Source organism: Condylostylus longicornis, unplaced genomic scaffold (genome assembly GCF_029603195.1).
Source record: "Condylostylus longicornis isolate FDR11 unplaced genomic scaffold, ASM2960319v2 ptg000135l, whole genome shotgun sequence".
Lineage (NCBI taxonomy): Eukaryota > Metazoa > Arthropoda > Insecta > Diptera > Dolichopodidae > Condylostylus > Condylostylus longicornis.
In genome coordinates, this window is record NW_026578103.1 from 10920313 (window position 1) to 10938636 (window position 18324).

Below are 18324 nucleotides of genomic sequence, written 5' to 3' on the forward strand. Positions count from 1 at the left end.
TATTATCCAAAATATTTATAAGAAATTTTTACTCTTCAGTTAAAAACATTTCAGTTAGTTTTTACGAAAAAAGTACAATCATGGTATTTCATTAGTTTTTCCAAAATTATATTTAAATGGGAAAAAAAATTGTTTTTTTTTTTTTGAAATATAAAAACGATTGCTATGATAATATTTTTATTTTTGAAGTTGGTTTAATAATTTGATTAGCTTTTCGTTTCCTTAAATTCTCCTTAAATTCATACCTTTTATCTATCATTTACAACTTTTTCAAAATTTTCCCTGAATTTTTCATATTTTCTTAGAAAAAACCGTAATTGGTATTATTTTCTTTTAAAATTATTCAACAGGATGCCTTTGCTAGCTTTAATAATCTTAAATGTATTAAAGAAAATGAACACAATTTAATAATAATTACCACTTAGCTGAAATTTAATTAGAATTTTTTCAAACCTTGAAATTAAGAAGTAGATATTGTGTTCGAAAATCAATTAAGGTGAGAACATATTAAGTGCTTTAAGGATTCGAAAACCTGAATACCAAAACTTTTAACTTTTTCTCATATTTCTTTTGAATTTTACCTTCCGTATTGGTGTTATTTAAAGAAAATTGTCATACTACTTAGCTACCATAGTGTTAGATCTTTAGCAAAATGTATTTTTTTTTCCGCTTTTTTTCCAAAGATAATTTTTAAAACGAATTAAGAAAATCGTCCACTAGAGGATTTTAATTTTTTATCTCTCATTTATTTTTGTTCTTCTGATTTTTTTTTTTATAATTTTAACTACATAAGGATTTTTATACCCATATTATTTTTGTTGGGTATTCACATTTATTCTTGTTTTGATTTTTTTTCTACCATAAGAAAAACCAAATGTTATTTTGGTCCTTCTTTAAATAAGTTTCAACATATACATTACATACATATTATAGTATAAATATTAAACAATTCAATGGATAACAAAAAAAGGCAAACTTGAGAGAAGAAAAATTCCTACATACATATGTAAGGATATATTTATGTACATAATACATATTGTGTATAAGTATTTTGTGATTTCTATATTATTCTTGTATGAGATGAAACCAATTTCGATGTAAGTGCAGCAAGCCTTAGTAATAAAAAGCAAATAAAATTAAAAAAAAAATATTACGAGTAATACAGTTGATCTTGCCTATTTTAAGGCTGCTATTATAAAATTTAAAAATTTGAATTTGACCAGGATTTTGAAAATTTTTTGGGGTAATTTTATAAAATGATCTTTTGTTAAGATTGTGCCATAAATTTATAGATTAGAAAACAAAAATAAATGTTATTCTGGTTTAATTCTAAATAATTTAATTTTTTCGTTAGTGAATAACAAAAATAATTGAAACATTACTCATTAGCTCACTAGCGGAAATAAGAAAGAACCAAAATTTTACCAACAGAATATAATATGACTCTATGGAATATATGAAATAAATATGATTACGTTTCTGGTGCGTTAGTTAATAAAATTTCAATTTGTTGCAGTATTTTCAGTAATCGGAAGCGGAAAATTATTAAAAAATTTCAACCGATCACTTAATAGAGATGGTTTAAAATACTTATATGAAATATATTTTAAATATCAATGGCTATATGTTGAATTAATGCCATATACATATATGTAACAGGCCACCAAACTCAGAGAGCAAATCAAAAATAAACTCCAAACATATATGGAGTTTAAATGGAAGGGGTATCGGGATTTATTTCTGTAAAGGGTATTGATCAATATTTTTGGCTCTACTGATTCTACACATGCTTTTAAATTAAAAATTTAAACTTCAAAAAAATCGGTTGATAAATTCCGTTTTAAAAATGCGTTTAAAAAAAATTTTTTAGCGCAGAAAACTTTTCTTGTCTTCTAAAGGGAAGAGTATTGAATTACAGAGTAAAATTTCAGAATAAGAATATGAATTTAAAATAAATTGAAAAAAAAAAAGCAAAAAATAATAATTTTAATCTAGATGGCTTTTAAAAACGTACTAAATAAAGTAAGAGTCACAAAAAATATTAAAAAATTTCACAAAAAAAATAAAAAAAATATTTCAATCGGCATGCTTCGAAAACAAAATATTAAGAATTGTTTTTGAATTTTTTTCGATTCAAAATTTCGGAAAATAATTTCAGCTTGGTGGCCTGTTAGACATATGTATTAGGCATTAGTTGAATAATTAAGTTATAGAAAATAGAAAAGAACCTCGTTCTGATTATTGAAAGAACCCCTTCTGAGCATACTCTGTTTTTTGAAATTTACAAAAGTTTGACAAATTTTTGAAAATTATTTCATTTATAATTAAAGTTTATAATTTTCCTATTACGCATTTTAATTATTCCTCGCTCATTGTAATAAAATTATATTAAATTTTCAAATTTCACAGTTCTAAATATTCGAAAACAAATTCATAATACCTCTTTTTTAACTATTTGAATATTATTTTTGTTTATTGTCACAAAAATATGTAAGAAGATCATGAGAGAATGAATTGAAAATAAGGACAATAAGGACTAAAAATCATATTATATGTTTGTTGTCTTTTCTCTCTTATTTTTTTCATCTTATCTTTTTCCCTATTTTTCTCTGCACTTATTTATACTTATATATATATGTATAAAATAAAAAAAAAAGGAAAAACTAGATTTCTTTTTTAAATTGATGTTATTGTATTTGCCTTTTAATGGCAACTAAAAGAGATCCTTAAGTATAAACAGTACGTTGTTTGTGCTTCTATTGAATTTTCCTTTTTGTATTTTTGTTTACTCCTTATAACTAAGTAGAATCATGGTTTTAAGGACAACTAAATATTTTTTTTTATCTTTTTTTTTTTCTTACTTATTTCTTTTTTTTTTGTTATCATTACTAACATAGTATATAAATGCAGAAAAAAGTAGAAAGTAAAATAGAAAAAAAAAATATAATAATCCTGTACAATCATTTCACTAGATTTTTAAGTGAACCGAAATTGAAGCACAAAATATCACCATATATAAAAAATATTGTATGTAAGTAAATGAAGTACATATATATGTACATACATATATTATGTATAGAAAGAACGAAGTATATTTGTTATGATTTTTCACTATTATAGAAGCATTATACTTTTAAAGTGAACAATTTTTATGTTGCCCAAATTAATGTAATAAAATAAACCTATATACTTATATGTATAATAGTTGGAATAAAATTTTGACCATTCCTCATAAAACCAAGTATACGTTATATGTCCATACATATAAATTTATATTTATTTTATACACAATATCAACCTTCAGTTTCATTTAAAGCAAAAATATTTAAGCATATTTTTTATTTTATTTTAGCATAGGGAAAGCAAGGACACTATTAAATATGTGCATAATGTATAAAAGGGAGAAAGGAAGCATTTCATTATAAATATAGTATATAATTGAAAATGTCTTCAATTCAAGGATATCAATAATAATAATAACAATAACAATAACAGAAAAAAATAAAGTTATACAGAATAAAAATGGAAGTTTATAGAAATTTTTGAATTGAATTTTCAATTTCTTATGATAAATTCAATTGATTCTTCTATTGATTAAATTTTCTTATTCTCTTTTGGGAATCGGGTGTTTTTTTTTCCTATTTTGTATTTTTATTTTGTTGTGTTTCTGTTTTTTTTTATCTATGATTCTTTCAAATATTGTTCACTATAATAAATTATCGTTTCAAATCAATTGTTACATGCGTAATATCTTTTATATAACATGTGTGCTGTAATGACAATAATAATATGTGATATATGTAAAAATTGTTTAACATTAAGGATTACACAAAACAGGAGTTTTATGATGGGCTGTAACATCTTTAATTTATGAGTATATTGATTGGTATGTATATTGTATATTTAGAAATAATATGATGAAACCGATATTATAGTAGAAAGAGATGAAATTTTTCTAGAATTACAAAATTTATTTACTTTAATAAATATGATTTTGTTCAAAAATTGGGTTCATTTATTTAGAATATTGTAATTTTCTCAAAAAGAAGGATGAAATTTGTGTACACAATATAATAATGTAATTATAATCTATATTTTATAGTTCTAAGTGCACAATTATGTACCTGATGAACTATACGAAGATGCAATTTAGTTGATTTTAAATGGGTTTAAATAAAAATTTTGTCATGTATCTACTTTTATAGTATATATGACTTCACTATAAAATTTTGATGTAGTTTACTCAAAATGTATTTAACATTTTGAGACCGAGATTTAATTCTCAAGAAATAATTAAATTAACATTACGTAGGAAAAACTAATCCCGATAGGTTTGATATTACAAAAATAATTAAATACCCAAATAAATTAAATATTTTTATGAACGAAACCACTTTGAATTCAAAATTAGTAAAAATCTGAAGTGGTCTTAAATACCTGAATTCCGGGTATTCACTCAGTTTAATGTAAAACTTATATTTTCAATATCAATATTTAAAATTCAAAAACCGTAAAATAGTAAGTTGTCGAAAAATAAAAGTACTTGGAATTTGAATTTGTGACCTTACCCTATGAACAGTACGTGGACTTAATGATAAATTTAATGGTGGTAAAGAACCTTTTTTTAAACTTGTATCTGTTTGTGTAGCTTGTGTTTTCATAGCACCACGTTTAATTTTTTCGACTAGAACTACTTCTGGTGATAATGATGATTGATGTTGATGTAATTGATAACCGATTCCATGTAATTGTTGTAAATGTTGTTGATGTTGCTGTTGTTGTTGTTGTTGCTGCTGCTGTTGCTGTTGTTGTTGCTGTTGATGATGTTGTTGTTGTTGATGATGTTGCTGCTGTTGTTGTTGCAAATGATGATGTTGCTGTTGTTGCTGCTGCTGTTGTTGTTGTAATGTTGGATGTGCTGGTTGTACTAAGAAACCTAATATACCACCAGTAGGTGCTGCAGCCGTTGATATACCAGTTAATGATGGATGCTGGGATAATGGATGTGGATGATGTGGTGTTGCTATTAATGTTGGATGATGATGATGATGAAATGCTAATATTTGTGGTCCTTGTGGTTGTTGTGTTTGAATTTGTAATTGTTGTTGCTGTTGTGATTGTGGTTGCATTGTATGTATATGACCTAATTGAATTTGTTGATTTAATGTTTGTTGCTGTTGTTGTTGCTGCTGTTGTTGATGTTGTTGTGCAGCTGCTGCCATCTGTTGTTGTTGTATATTACTTATAGTCATTATTTGTTTTTTACCACCAATTAAACGTTCTTGACTTCTTGCACTTTTTAAACTACGACCAGATGATCTTAAACCTAAAGCAGCTGCTTCATCAAATGATGTTAAAGTGTGCGAACGAGCGAAACTAACATGTTTTGATCTAAAATGAAAAAAAGTAAATAAATGTATGTATATAAGTAAGTGGAAAGAAATTTAAAGATGAAGTTTTTTCGAAAAAAATTTTTTTTTTTATTATGATTTTTCCTTTAGCAACTTTTTTAGTTTTTAAAGTTTTCTTTTTTTGTTTTTTTTTTTTAATCTTATAAAACTTTGTTATGAAAAGTTAGAACGTTTTTCCCCTTTGTATAATTTTTCCCGAAAAAGATAAAGATTTATAAATGTTAAAACAATATGAAATAAAGTTTCTTATTATTCCATTAAAAAATTTTTCCCCTTGTGAATTTAAAAAGGGTACTGGTGACTGCTAAAAACGTGACGTTGTGGGAAAAACAATGATGTGAGAAACTTAAATAAAATTAAATTGTAAAGTTTTATAAGACAAAAAGAAAATGTTTAAAATCGTTTAATAGTTTCATTTGTTTCGGATAACATAATAGATTTTCTACATTTTGCTCAGTGGTAGGCAGATTAGATCCCATAATCCCAATGAAAAATTAATGTATGTAATTTAATTTTTCATTGGGATTATGTTGATTAATTTGTAATTATTGTTTTGGGAATCAAAAAGGACGCCAAATGAACTTTTAATTTAGGAAAAATATTTTTTATGTATACAGAAAAATTAGAAAAAGAGATTGGCAAGGATAGTTTTGATGCGGGTTTGTGCCTATATTTTTTTCTATTCATTAACTCAATTAGCTAGACTGTTGAAAGAAAGAATTTTAAGAATTTAAAAAATTTATGAATTAAGAAAAATAAGAAATCCAATGAAAATCGCAAAATTTATTTAAATAAAATTAAATGAAATTTTTCAGAAGCCCCAACTCACCTACTTATTAAAGGTCATGCTTTGTAATTAAGAAAAAAACAACAATTGATTATCTTTGTTCACAATCGAAAAATTTAATTCCGAAAACTGTCGATTTAACAAATTGATTATTTAAAAATCAACTCGGCGCAATCCTTTCCTGTTGATTTTTTCGCTTAATTAATTATTGATTTTAATTCCATCGTATGTAAGTTTATTATTTTATGTACAAATGTTAATTAACAGTTAATTATTTACAAATATGCCCTGAATTCAAGAAATTTCAATAAAATATTTTCCTTTTAAAGGATTTATTTTCATTTCTACAGAAAATATCGACGCTATTTAATTCTTTATTAATTAAATTGTAAAATGATTCATTAAGTAAGGTTGTAAAATGAAGGGTTTGATTTTATTTATAAAATAAAGGAACTTTTTCTTAGCTTGGAGCCGTTTCAATGTTTTCAATTTATTCAATCATTTCTTTTAATTATTGAATGCAATTTCTTTTGGTTCCTTATAAAGCTATCGGAAACTCTTATATTTCAATACTTTAACGTTTTTTATTTATTTACCGATTTTCATTTTTGGAATCGTTCGCTTATTAGTCTATTTTTGTTTTTCAAAAATAAAAACAACATCTATAGATGCATGCATAAACTGTGATTTCTGCCGTTTTTATTTTATGAAAAATTGAATTTAGTTATAGCACCGCTAAGCAAAAGTATTTAGTCCCGAATTACTAATTCTATGGATTAGATATTCTAAAACCTTTATAATTCTGTATACTTATCACCATGGCAGATAGAATTGAATTAAATGATTTCGAAATCGTTGCGAAGGTGGCTTTCGGTCATGTAAAAAACTGAAAAACAAAAAACATACTAAATGAGATTCATTCTAACAGAGAAAAATTCATACCACAAAACATTATAGAAAACTATCAATTTATAGTTTTAAATTTGAGAAATATATTCAAACTTCTTTTTGATCAAATGTTTTGGGTCAAACCAACGGTTTGTATTGTAGCACTTTTCCCTTTAACAAGTCTGCTTTTAAATACAGTCTATGTATACCTATCACACTATTAAAATTATTTTCATTCATATACAAAGCTATTTCTAGGATTGCATATATTTAGGATGATGCATATATGAAGTCTTTGAAATAAAGCAAAAATTAATATAAAGTGGGGTTAACATAATGCTCGATTTTAATGGTTAATTGTGTGAGTTAAGAAAAATAATTATATTTTTTAATGTCATGGAATTTACCGTTAGCTTCTTGTATTTATAGAAATTTGAAAAAGCTTGCGGTTTCGGAAATATAAGGTGTCAAAAATTCAAATTTTACAAATTTCAAGAGGCGATAACTTGAGAGGGGGTGGAGATGGAAAAAAATTTTCTTCTAAGGAAATAAACTATTTGTTAATGTCTAAAAGCCCGTAAAACTTCAAGCTTTTACAGGCTGGGGTCTAAAGGAAAAACGACATCAAAAATTTGAAAAAAAAAAAACTTTAGATACCGTTAAATTTGAACGGCCATTTTGTTTTTCTAAAGTTTAAGGTTTCATTGCAACAAATAGTTAAAAAAGCTACTTTTAGGGTTTTGGAGGGGTATAACTTCTAGAGAGGGGGAGATAGGTAAAAATTTTGTTCTACAGAAATAAGTTTCTAGTAAAGATCTATGTACATACAGAATTTCAGCTTTTTATCTTCAAGGGTGTAGAAGTTTTGTAAACAAACACACGGACAGACAGACGGACGGGCGGACGGACAGTCGGACGGACGGACGGACAGAGTGAAACTAATAAGCACTTTTTTTTTTAAATTTTTTGGAAAAATGCTAAAAACGAATATTTTTGAAAGTAAAGTTATGAATTGGCTAGAATAGCAAATTTTTAAAAGCTCTACATTTAATTTGTAAGCGAAGTTTTGTTAGTTTTGTTGTTTCTTATTAATTTGTAATTACTCCGCATTTAATTTTTAAGTGAAGCTTTGAGAGCTTTGTAGTTAATCTGTTTTAATTTGTAGTTAAAAGTAAACGTAAAATGAAGTCTCTTATTTAATAATTGTGTAAAATCGTCAATAGCTGCCTCAATAACTGACTCGAGCGGTAAATGAAGGCTCCAATTTAATTCTTTGATTAAATTTTCGTACATGAAATATTAAAAATAAAAACCAAATATTTTTGGACCATCTGTACATACTTTAACAAGAGAAAAAATTAACAAATTCTTCGATTGAACGAATGAATCTGTGGGTGGTTTACTCAATCGTCCGTTCATTATGAAAATATGGCATTTTCAAAATTTTCATTCAATGTTGTTTCAGAGTGTAAAATTCACATATTCTTCACAATAAAAATAATTCAGAGTTACTTATTATTCGTTGATAAATTGCAGAATTTCATTTGAATTCAGTGCAACAACGTTAAAATTAAGTTTAAAAATAACAAGAGATAAAAAATAACAAAACAAAGAGAAAACTTTTTTTTCTTTGTTTTGGTAAATAAGTTAAAAAGGATGTCAGTCAGAAATTGTTTTTGTGTTTTCTCCCTACATAAAAGGATTATAATTTACTATTGCGAGAAAATTCTGTGAAAATTTATTGAAAATTTTTTTTTGCTTTACTTTCCGTTCAAAAAAATGTTCTTCTTTTTTCCAACATTTTAATTCTCAATTGAACATTTTTTATATTTTATTGTATAATTTTATGCTATTTACTTTAAGAGGATTAAAAATACTAACTTTCTCTATATAGTTTATGGTAGTCATATGGAAATAAGAATTCGTATATGGTACACTGCTCGTGTTTCAAATTCTGAATGTCCTACATGGCTATTTGGTGTTGGAATATAGAATTGAAAAATAGGAGAACTGTAGAAAAAGATGCTTCAAATTGATGAAAAATTTTTATGGCACGGAATTGAAATAAAAAGTAAAGTCATCTTACTGCAACGATTATTTTTCCCACGAAAGTTTTTTTGACACTTTTGTAGAGGCTTTCTCTTCAAAATTAATTAATTAATTTCCAATTTTGCATATGCCATTGTACATTATGTACATGTATAAATTAAGGCTAATAATATTTCATTTAGTTATACAATCCTTTAAACCTTTAAATGATAATTTAATAAATAATATTATTAACGAAAAAAAATAAGAGCCTTTTTGTGTTTCATTCTTATAATGCGGATAATAAGCATTATTATTTCATGTAAAGGTTATCCTAAATTTTAAATGCATTTTAATTTGTTTTTATTGGGGTTATTATTGTTATACAATATAGCGTTATAATGTTCCTTTTTATATGACTTTTCGATTTTCCTTTTCCTTTATTAAAATTATTATAAAAACTAAAACAAAAAGTTATTCAAAAGCAAAAAACAAAAAGTATGAGCTCTTTTTCTTGAAAACGAAAATTCCAATGCATTTACAAATAAAAGAGAAGGAAAAGTTCTCAATATTTTCAAGGCTATTTAAAACTTAAAGGAAGAAATATTTTTTATGAATTTTGTTTTTTTCAATTTAGATATGGTTGAAGATTGAACAAGTAAACAATTTTTATTTAATTCTCAATTAGGTATGTACTTTGTTAATCTTAAAATTTAGCACACTAGTTTTCAAATAGAAGGTAAGCAGAATATTTAATAAATTCGGAAAGACTTATAATAATTTAAATAAGATTTGATTTAAAAATTGCAGTCAAGACCCACAGCATTGAATTGCATGAAGGCCGAAATTACAAGCATGAAATTTTCGAAAACTAAATTTTGATATTAAGGTCTATAGTTTTGTACTAAAGTCTTAATGTTACAAGGATTTTTTTTTCGCGATATCATTTGATATAGTTGGTGTTTAAGAGTTGAGAAAGCTGTTGGTTTTAGTATTATAAAATTACAAAAATATAATTATATGATTTTTTAATTTTATATCATGTTGTACAAACTATATAGACTATTGAAATATTTACAAGTTGTTTTTTATTTAACTGTGTAGCGCCACATTACAGCAATTCCAATAAAACGTTCTGTATAACAATTACTTTTGAAAACATTAAATTCGAACAAAATCTTTACAAATTTATCACTGTTCATTGTGAAAATATTATTTCTTTTTAAATTAAGAAACAAAATATTTAATTATATCATAAAAGTTATTGAAACAAGTAAAGAGAAATAAAATAAGTATATGAAATTTTACATTATTCATGTATGGTTGATTAATACTTGTGTTGCTGTTTTCCGCTTAACAACAGAATTGATTATATACAGTACCGACCATAAAAAAATGTTACATAATATGCAAATAATTTTAAAGAAAAACTAATTTTTAAAAATACGATTCAATTGGCTTCAGATGAGGTCCTTTTGTAAATAAACGAAAATTAGTATTGTTTCTTAGTGCAGTAGTTCATTGAGTTCTTAATACAACGCAACAATAGTGATTTATTTGTTCTAAAAATTCAAAAGTAAAATTCTAAAGGATTAATAGTATTGATGCTCAATAATTGATTTACAAAAATTTAAAGCACTTTCATTGAGTGCCATAACCAACATTATTTAGTTCAATACTGTATATGCGGTGTGGTACATACATACATATACATTTTATGTGAAATTTAATAATTTATACATGGTTTTTAAAATTATCGTAAAATTACAAAAGACTAAAATCAAAAAAGCAGAACAAAAGAGCAGCTTTATACGATGCGCCAATTCATATAATGACAATCCCTTACAGTTATAATAAAATTTTATGTTAAAAAACAACAAGAAGCAAGAGCAAAATCAACTACATTATTTTGTGAAAACCATCATCTGCATACGGAGCTTTTAAAATATTTTAACACAAGAGTGCGTGATGGTAAGTTAATCGTATAAGGCATATATAGTATATCGTGATGCGATAAGCATGAATAAATGTTATTAAAAGTGTAATGAAAGTAATGAAATTTTTAAAAGAATGAACGCAAAATTAACTTTATGGAGAAAAAAATCATGGGCTTATTTTTTTTTTGTTTTGGTTAATGGTTTTCGTATATGTAAGCATGTATGAGTAAATCTGCAAAATTTATAATAATTATGTATGGAATGGCAAATAAAATGTGTGGGATCATGTTAAAATTAACAAATTTTTAGAGGTAAAATTTAAAAATAATACGAAAAACAAGAGAAAGAGGAAATTGTGTCAGCTACTTGTAATATTTTAACAACCTTCATAATTAATTTTAAGCTATAAAACGTACAATATACAATAAAGCTATTTTAATATTATTATAAAGTAAAATTCTTTTAAAATTATAGTAAGAAAAATTAAGTTGATAAATTGATTAATAAAATAAAGCAAAATCGTAAGAATTTTTTCCAGTGTACAATTTTAATGAAACTCTCGTTAAAAGCTAATCTCCAAAAAATTATCTACTAATTATTTTGCAACTTTCATTTTTTTTATTTTTTGTATTTTAAGAGTTAAAGGTAATTTCGTTTTGTAATTTTAATTTTTAAATTAAAAAAAATTGGGGGTTTCTTTGTGCACAATAGTATTGCCGATTTTAACCTTCGACAGATGTCAGGGTCATAAATGACCGCCATAAAAATTGTGTGTCTAACAACTTTAAAATTAATTTTTGTTTAATTTTTTATTTTCGTGTATTCCACAATTAAATTATAAATAAGGATACATATTAAAAATCCAAGAATTTTTGCTGTTAATTTTAGTTATGAGTAAATAATTACAGGTTGGAATTCAAAATTAGTTCTCGATAAAAAATTGAAAATGAATGTGATGAATGATAGAGGTTATTTTTGGGAGGATAAAAAAATTGACGAGAATTACAAAACTTTAAAATCGTATATGTATTAATTTTCGGAGAGTAAAAAAAATAATATATTGTTAAGTTTAGTGAAAACGTTACAGAACATTATGAAAATGCGTTTTAAACAGTTCTTTCCAATTTAAAGGACAGTAGTAAGGTTTTTGTTAACCCACCTAGAAAAATGTAAATTTGGTTCTTAATGGAATTTCGCTTAGTACCATCTGAATTTCCCAAAAAGAGTGCCAGCTAGTTTTCGGTAACATTCGATTACCGAGCTTAACTTTTCAAGAAATTTCATCAATTAGTTGCATGGATAAGTTAAAAAAAGTAAAATCTGCCCCTAGTTCAGTTTCCCAGGTCTGATTTTTCAAAAAAACAATCCGAGTTTAAATATTAAATTTTAAAAAAAATCGTTTAATAATTTTCCTTTATTTTCGCAAAAATGTAAAATCGGCTTGCAAAAGTGTCTAGTTCCCGAGACAAAAAAATTTATCAATCCGTGCTATTATTAAATTCACATTTAAAATTTCATTAAAATCGGTTCAGCTAAATTTGATGACCGAAAATTATGTTTATTTACGCTTCTCTACAGTGAAGAAGTGTGCTCCTATCAAAAACACGACATCCGCAATTTGGTGCCATCACATAACTCCCTTTATTGTATCCAATACGATTGGTAAAAATTATTTTTGTGATTTCGATAAAATCTCTGAACGTTCTATTAATTGGGACTATTGGGAGAGTATGTATAAAATTTTATACAAAGTGAAAAATTATCAAACAGCTATTACCAATTTAAATGTATTAAAAATAGTTCAAAGGAAACCAAAATGAACATAAAATAATTTCTTTTTAAAATTCTTTAAGTATTAATTAAGTAATATAGTTACTATTTCATTAATAATTCTGTTGATATAAAAAGGACATAGGACACACCCACATGAACAAATTATTTTGCATCATATACAAAAATAAACATTATATAAAACATAAGAATATTATGAGTAAAATAAAATATGCAATTTAAATGGTATTTTTTGGTTTGAAGTGTAGATATTTCAAGAGTGTAGGTACTTTTTGAAAGGCAGTGGGGGTCCAATTAGTACAATCTGTATATATGATTATTTATTTTAAATTATACAATTTACTATCGAATAAATTACTTTAAAAATAATTTTTAACTATAAAAATAAAAAAAGTTTTCGCCTTACATTATGCAATTAAATGTAAAATATTTTTATTCGAACAAACTGTAGCTATGCATAGCTGGTTATTGTCGAATCCTTTTTGAGCTTATTGTAAGAGGATATTTGACAAAATACAATTTATACATACAAATATAAACGATAAAGTCAATTTAAATTAATGGGAGAAAAATTGTTTTAATTATGAATCATTAAAGTTAATATTTTCCTTCATATGTCGAAAATTAAAATTCTTTGGTTAAATTACTTAAACCATTTAATTTTACTTAAACAATTACTGATATCCTCCCGGAGAAAGTGAGGCAGTTTAGTGTAGTTATAGTTTCATTGAGTGCCCAAATTTTAAAGCCATTTAATTGAATTTTTGTTTATTGTATAACTACATCATTTATGTGAGATTCTTTTGATGCTCAGTCATTCTACTAAAATCAATGAGTTTAAGGAAAATCATAGCATATAATTAAAATATATTGAATTATTTGTTTTATTTTAAAAAAAAAAGCTATAAAGGACAAACTGGAACTTGATTTCATTAGAATATTCATTTTCATTTTTATTGAATCACTCACCAATGCATCCTTTAATTTTAATTAAAAAAAAACTGATTTGTACTTAAATTATTTTATTTTAATTCATTTTTTTCCAACTATGACTCTATGAATATAAATATCCTTTTTAATGTTTATTTCCTTTTTTTGATATTAAAAAGAAAAATTAAAAATTTTTAAAAATAATTTTTTTCTTTAAAAGAAATATTTCCCCGCCATTTGTTGACTAAATTAAAATATAAAATTGAAATTAAACACGAAAGTATTGGACGCTTTTTCTTAAATCAAATACAAAATTTAAATTTAATTAAAAGCTCCAGTTTTCCATTGTAAAATTTGTGTTTGCTTGCATCTATTACGCGTACTCAGTACTGTTTTAAATGAAAATATGTCATTTGGTGTATTATGTATTCGGATCGAAAGGCACTACATTAAACCATATTATTTTTTATCCATCCTATTACGATCGAAAGACACTAAAGAAAATCTTGTATGAGAATTTTTTTAGTTTGCAATAAATATTTTAGTAGCTTCAAGGATTCCTAGCCTTATATGATTAGATTTATGAAAATGTTGGACTAAATTGGCCAAAAATATGATTATGCGGTATATTGTTCGAAAATTTTTATAAAACTTTGCAACTATTCTTTAGGAACATTGTAAAAACCTATGTGGCCCGAAGTATTGATGGAGCTTTCGAACTAACACATGATATGTTTTCTTATGAAATGTGCTTACAAAATGTAATTGTTTCAGTGCCTCAATTTGTATTCAAAAATAATTTTAATTTTTTTTTTCTTTCTTGCATTCTTTCTACCACTTTTCTATTCAATTGAAATTAATTATCTATTTTATTGATTTCATTTTCTATGTTTATTGTGGCTTTCAATTTCAATTTTCTGTTCTTTAGTAGGTAGCGAGATTCAATTATATTCATACATTTTTATATACTACTCGTATATGTGTATGTACACACAGCCCCGGATTTATCATACATGCAAAGTATGCATTTGCAATGGGCGATAAAAAATAGGGGCGCCATTGAAAACTTAAAAAACCCCTAAATTTAAAAAAAAAAAAATTTCACCCAAAAAAAAGGATTCCAAGTTTTTTTTTATACATCAATTTATAGCGAAATTAACTTAATAAAATCTACCTACATGCAAACATAATATTTTGTTCCTACACATATTTTCTATTTGCACCATATAACAAAAAATGTTCATAGAATTAAAATTACTCATACATTTCTTTTCTCTACACTACTCTTTCATTCTTATTTTTTATGTACTGTATATGCCTATAAACACAGAATATTATTTCACACAGCTGTATACATTCAATCGTTCATATATATAAGTGAAATCGTCTCATATAATATACATACATATATAGAAGCAATGTACGCAACAAATAAAAATATTCAAAAATACACATGTACACATAATTTATATTGTCTAATATGAATAAGATCAACACTCATGCGTACACATATAATTATCTCATAAAGCAAAATTTTTATTTTGCTGAGATTGCTCCCTATCAACACTCGCTCGTACACATATAATTATATCACAAAGCAATGTTTTTATTATGCTTAGTGGCTACACTCGTTCGTACACATTATATTTAAATTGTTTCATACATGCAAAATTTTATTTTTGCTTAGTTGGCGCCCACTCACCAAACAAACAAACACATTATTATAATGTATTACTTTTCTGTATACTATTGCATTAGTAAACAACAAGAACAAAACAAAAAAAACACAAATTAAGAATGAGAATAGAAAGAAATTAGAAAAAGAGAATGAGAGCAATATTCTTAAATGATGGGAAGCATAGCTTGATATTGAGATTGTGTATACCAATATTTTGTTTTTGTTTAACAACAAAAAATTTTGAATGAATTTTAAAATTACATGATCGTTATGAATTTCTACTACTATGTTTTGCTTTCGTTTTTGAAAAAACTGTTATCAATCACAGAATTAAATTTTAATTGATAAAATCTACTACTTATATTGAATTGAAAAATGTTGTTTAATAATCAAGTGAATGTTAAGAATTTTTATGCTGAATTGATGTAGTGTAAGTCATCCAAAAAATAAGAGTAAAATGAAATGGCGCATAATTTGCTTCACACATTTATCTCCAAAATTAAAACAGTTAAGCAAAACGACATTCTGAAATTTCAAAACCACGAGCCTATAAATAAATGCATTTATTTTAATAAAATCTAAAAAATATAATGAACAGTATAAAAGCTTATAGCTATGTACATGAAAAGCTTAGTTTTTTAGTCACAAATTTTAGAACGAAACTTTGATTTTCCTTAAATTTTTGAATGCAAGTCGAAACTTTTTTTATACGCTGCTTCATTTCTCTGGCGATTTGTGAAATAAAAAGCCAAATTTTACGAATAAAAATAAAAATAATTATAAAAATAAAATTACGAATAAAAATAAAAATAATTTTTTACTTTTTTTCATATTCAAATAAGCTTTGAAAAAGTTCATTTGATATAATTTTCATAGAACCTTTTACAATAAGTTTCACTTACGTCAAAAAGTAAATTTTTTGGTTGTTAAAATCAAAAAATCAAGTTTAAGTGATTGATATAAATCTGATCATAACTTCATAAAAAAACATACTGTTAAATAAATTACCTTGTCTTTGAGTTTTTAAAACAAAAAATTGAAAGTTTAGTTCCAGACTTTAATTCTATAATTCAGGTTACAAGAAACTGCTTTATGATGCACAATGTGCAATGCCTATTAAATTTTGTTCACAGTAATAAAATAGGTGAAAAGGTTGAAGGGGGGGGGGGCGCACTTTTTAGGAACCGCTTAGGGCGACGAATACATCAGAACCGCGCCTGTGTACACATACATAATATATATGTATAAATAAAAAGTTTCTTTTTGTGCACTTTCTATAAAGTTTTATTGAAAAACAAAAGGAGAAAAAAGAAATTAAAAGAAAAGAATATCGGAAAAACTATTTAATTTATAGAAAATAGAGAAACAAAAGAAAATTAAAAAAAAAAACTATTTTCTTCCTTTTTTTACACTGTAATAATGAATGAATTTATAATTAATTTGCTATAGCAACAAAAATGATTTTTTTTTTAATTTAATTTGTAACTATGTGTCTGTTCTGATAAAAATTTAAGAATATTTTTTATACAATAATCATTCATTCAAGATAATGGAAGTGGTATTATGAGTAGGTACACTCAATGAGATTATTGTTTAAGTAGGTCAAGGGCATTGAAAGAATATGAAACAGTTCGAAAATTTGATAAACGTATGTGTTAGTAGTTTGAACAATTTTTACTTTACAACAACCATTTAATTATAATTACCCGTATAATTATACGGGAATAGAGTCAAAATTGGGCAAAATTCTGTAAAAAAAATTTTGGATGTTTTATGAGAAATCATCGGGTCAAAAAATAGAAAAAACGAGAAAAAAAATAGAGTTGACCTTGTCAACTCTGTGATACCCGTACGAATTTGTTATCCTATGTGCAAATAAAGATGCCATAACTGACTATGCGACAGACGATGACTTTAAGTTGCCGTATTACCATATTAATGTATGCAAAATTTCAGTACTATGTGTTTTTCAAAATACTGTGTGTGCCAAACTACTATTTAAGTTGTATGGCAGGTACCAGAAGGAGCCAAGTAATTTCAACGATTCTTATCATACACATTGGCCCTACTAATATATTTGTTTGTGTGAAATTTCAATACCACAACTTTTATAGTTTCTGAGATATAACCAAATAAATTTTGAAGTTGTATGGCAGGTACCAGAAGGAGCCAAGCAATTTCAACGACTTTTATCAAACACATTGGCCCTACTGGTATATTCGTTTGTGTGAAATTTCAATACCATAGCTTATATAGTTTCTGAGATACAGCCAAATAACTCTTGAAGTTGTATGGCAGGTACCAGAAGGAGCCAAGTAATTTCAACGACTTTTATGAGACACATTGGCCCTACTAATATATTCGTTTGTGTGAAATTTCAATACCATAGCTTTTATAGTTTCTGAGATATAGCAAAATAAATTTTTAAGTTGTATGGCAGCTACCCGAACCGATGCTCCGATCATGTCCAATTTAAATAGGGTTCTGGCACTTACTACAATAAATCATATGTGAAAATTTGGTGAACTTAGCTCAATTAATTTTTGAGTTATCGTTGGGACGGACGGACGGATGGACGGACGGACGGACGGACAGACAAAGCTAAATCAACTCAGAATTTGACGCTGATCAAAAACATACACTTGAGTCTATATCTAAGACCGTTATTTCTTAGCGTTACAAACGGTAAGGCAAATTTAGTATACCCTTCGAACGTTCGTACGGGTATAAAGAGGTGACGAAAATTGAAATTTTTCTAAAATTTGAATGCTCGTATTTCCAAAAAAGCATATAAAACTAAATAGTCCGCCTAAATAATTAATAAATAAAAGTGTTTTTTTTTTAAGCTTCCATGTATTTCGGGAAGAAAGTTAT

General features: G+C 25.7%; 1 protein-coding gene across 1 annotated transcript in view; it reads right to left on the reverse strand.

Annotated features, from left to right (window-relative positions):
- Nucleotides 1-4429: 4429 nt before the first annotated feature.
- Nucleotides 4430-18324, reverse strand: part of LOC129615171 (transcription factor SPT20 homolog) — a 130528-nt gene continuing 116633 nt past the window's right edge. The window contains exons 7-8 of the mRNA XM_055530268.1: nucleotides 4544-5391; nucleotides 4430-4437 (exon numbers count right to left, since the gene is read on the reverse strand). Coding sequence (XP_055386243.1) covers nucleotides 4430-4437; nucleotides 4544-5391 — 856 coding nt within the window. The remainder of the gene's footprint in view (nucleotides 4438-4543; nucleotides 5392-18324) is intronic.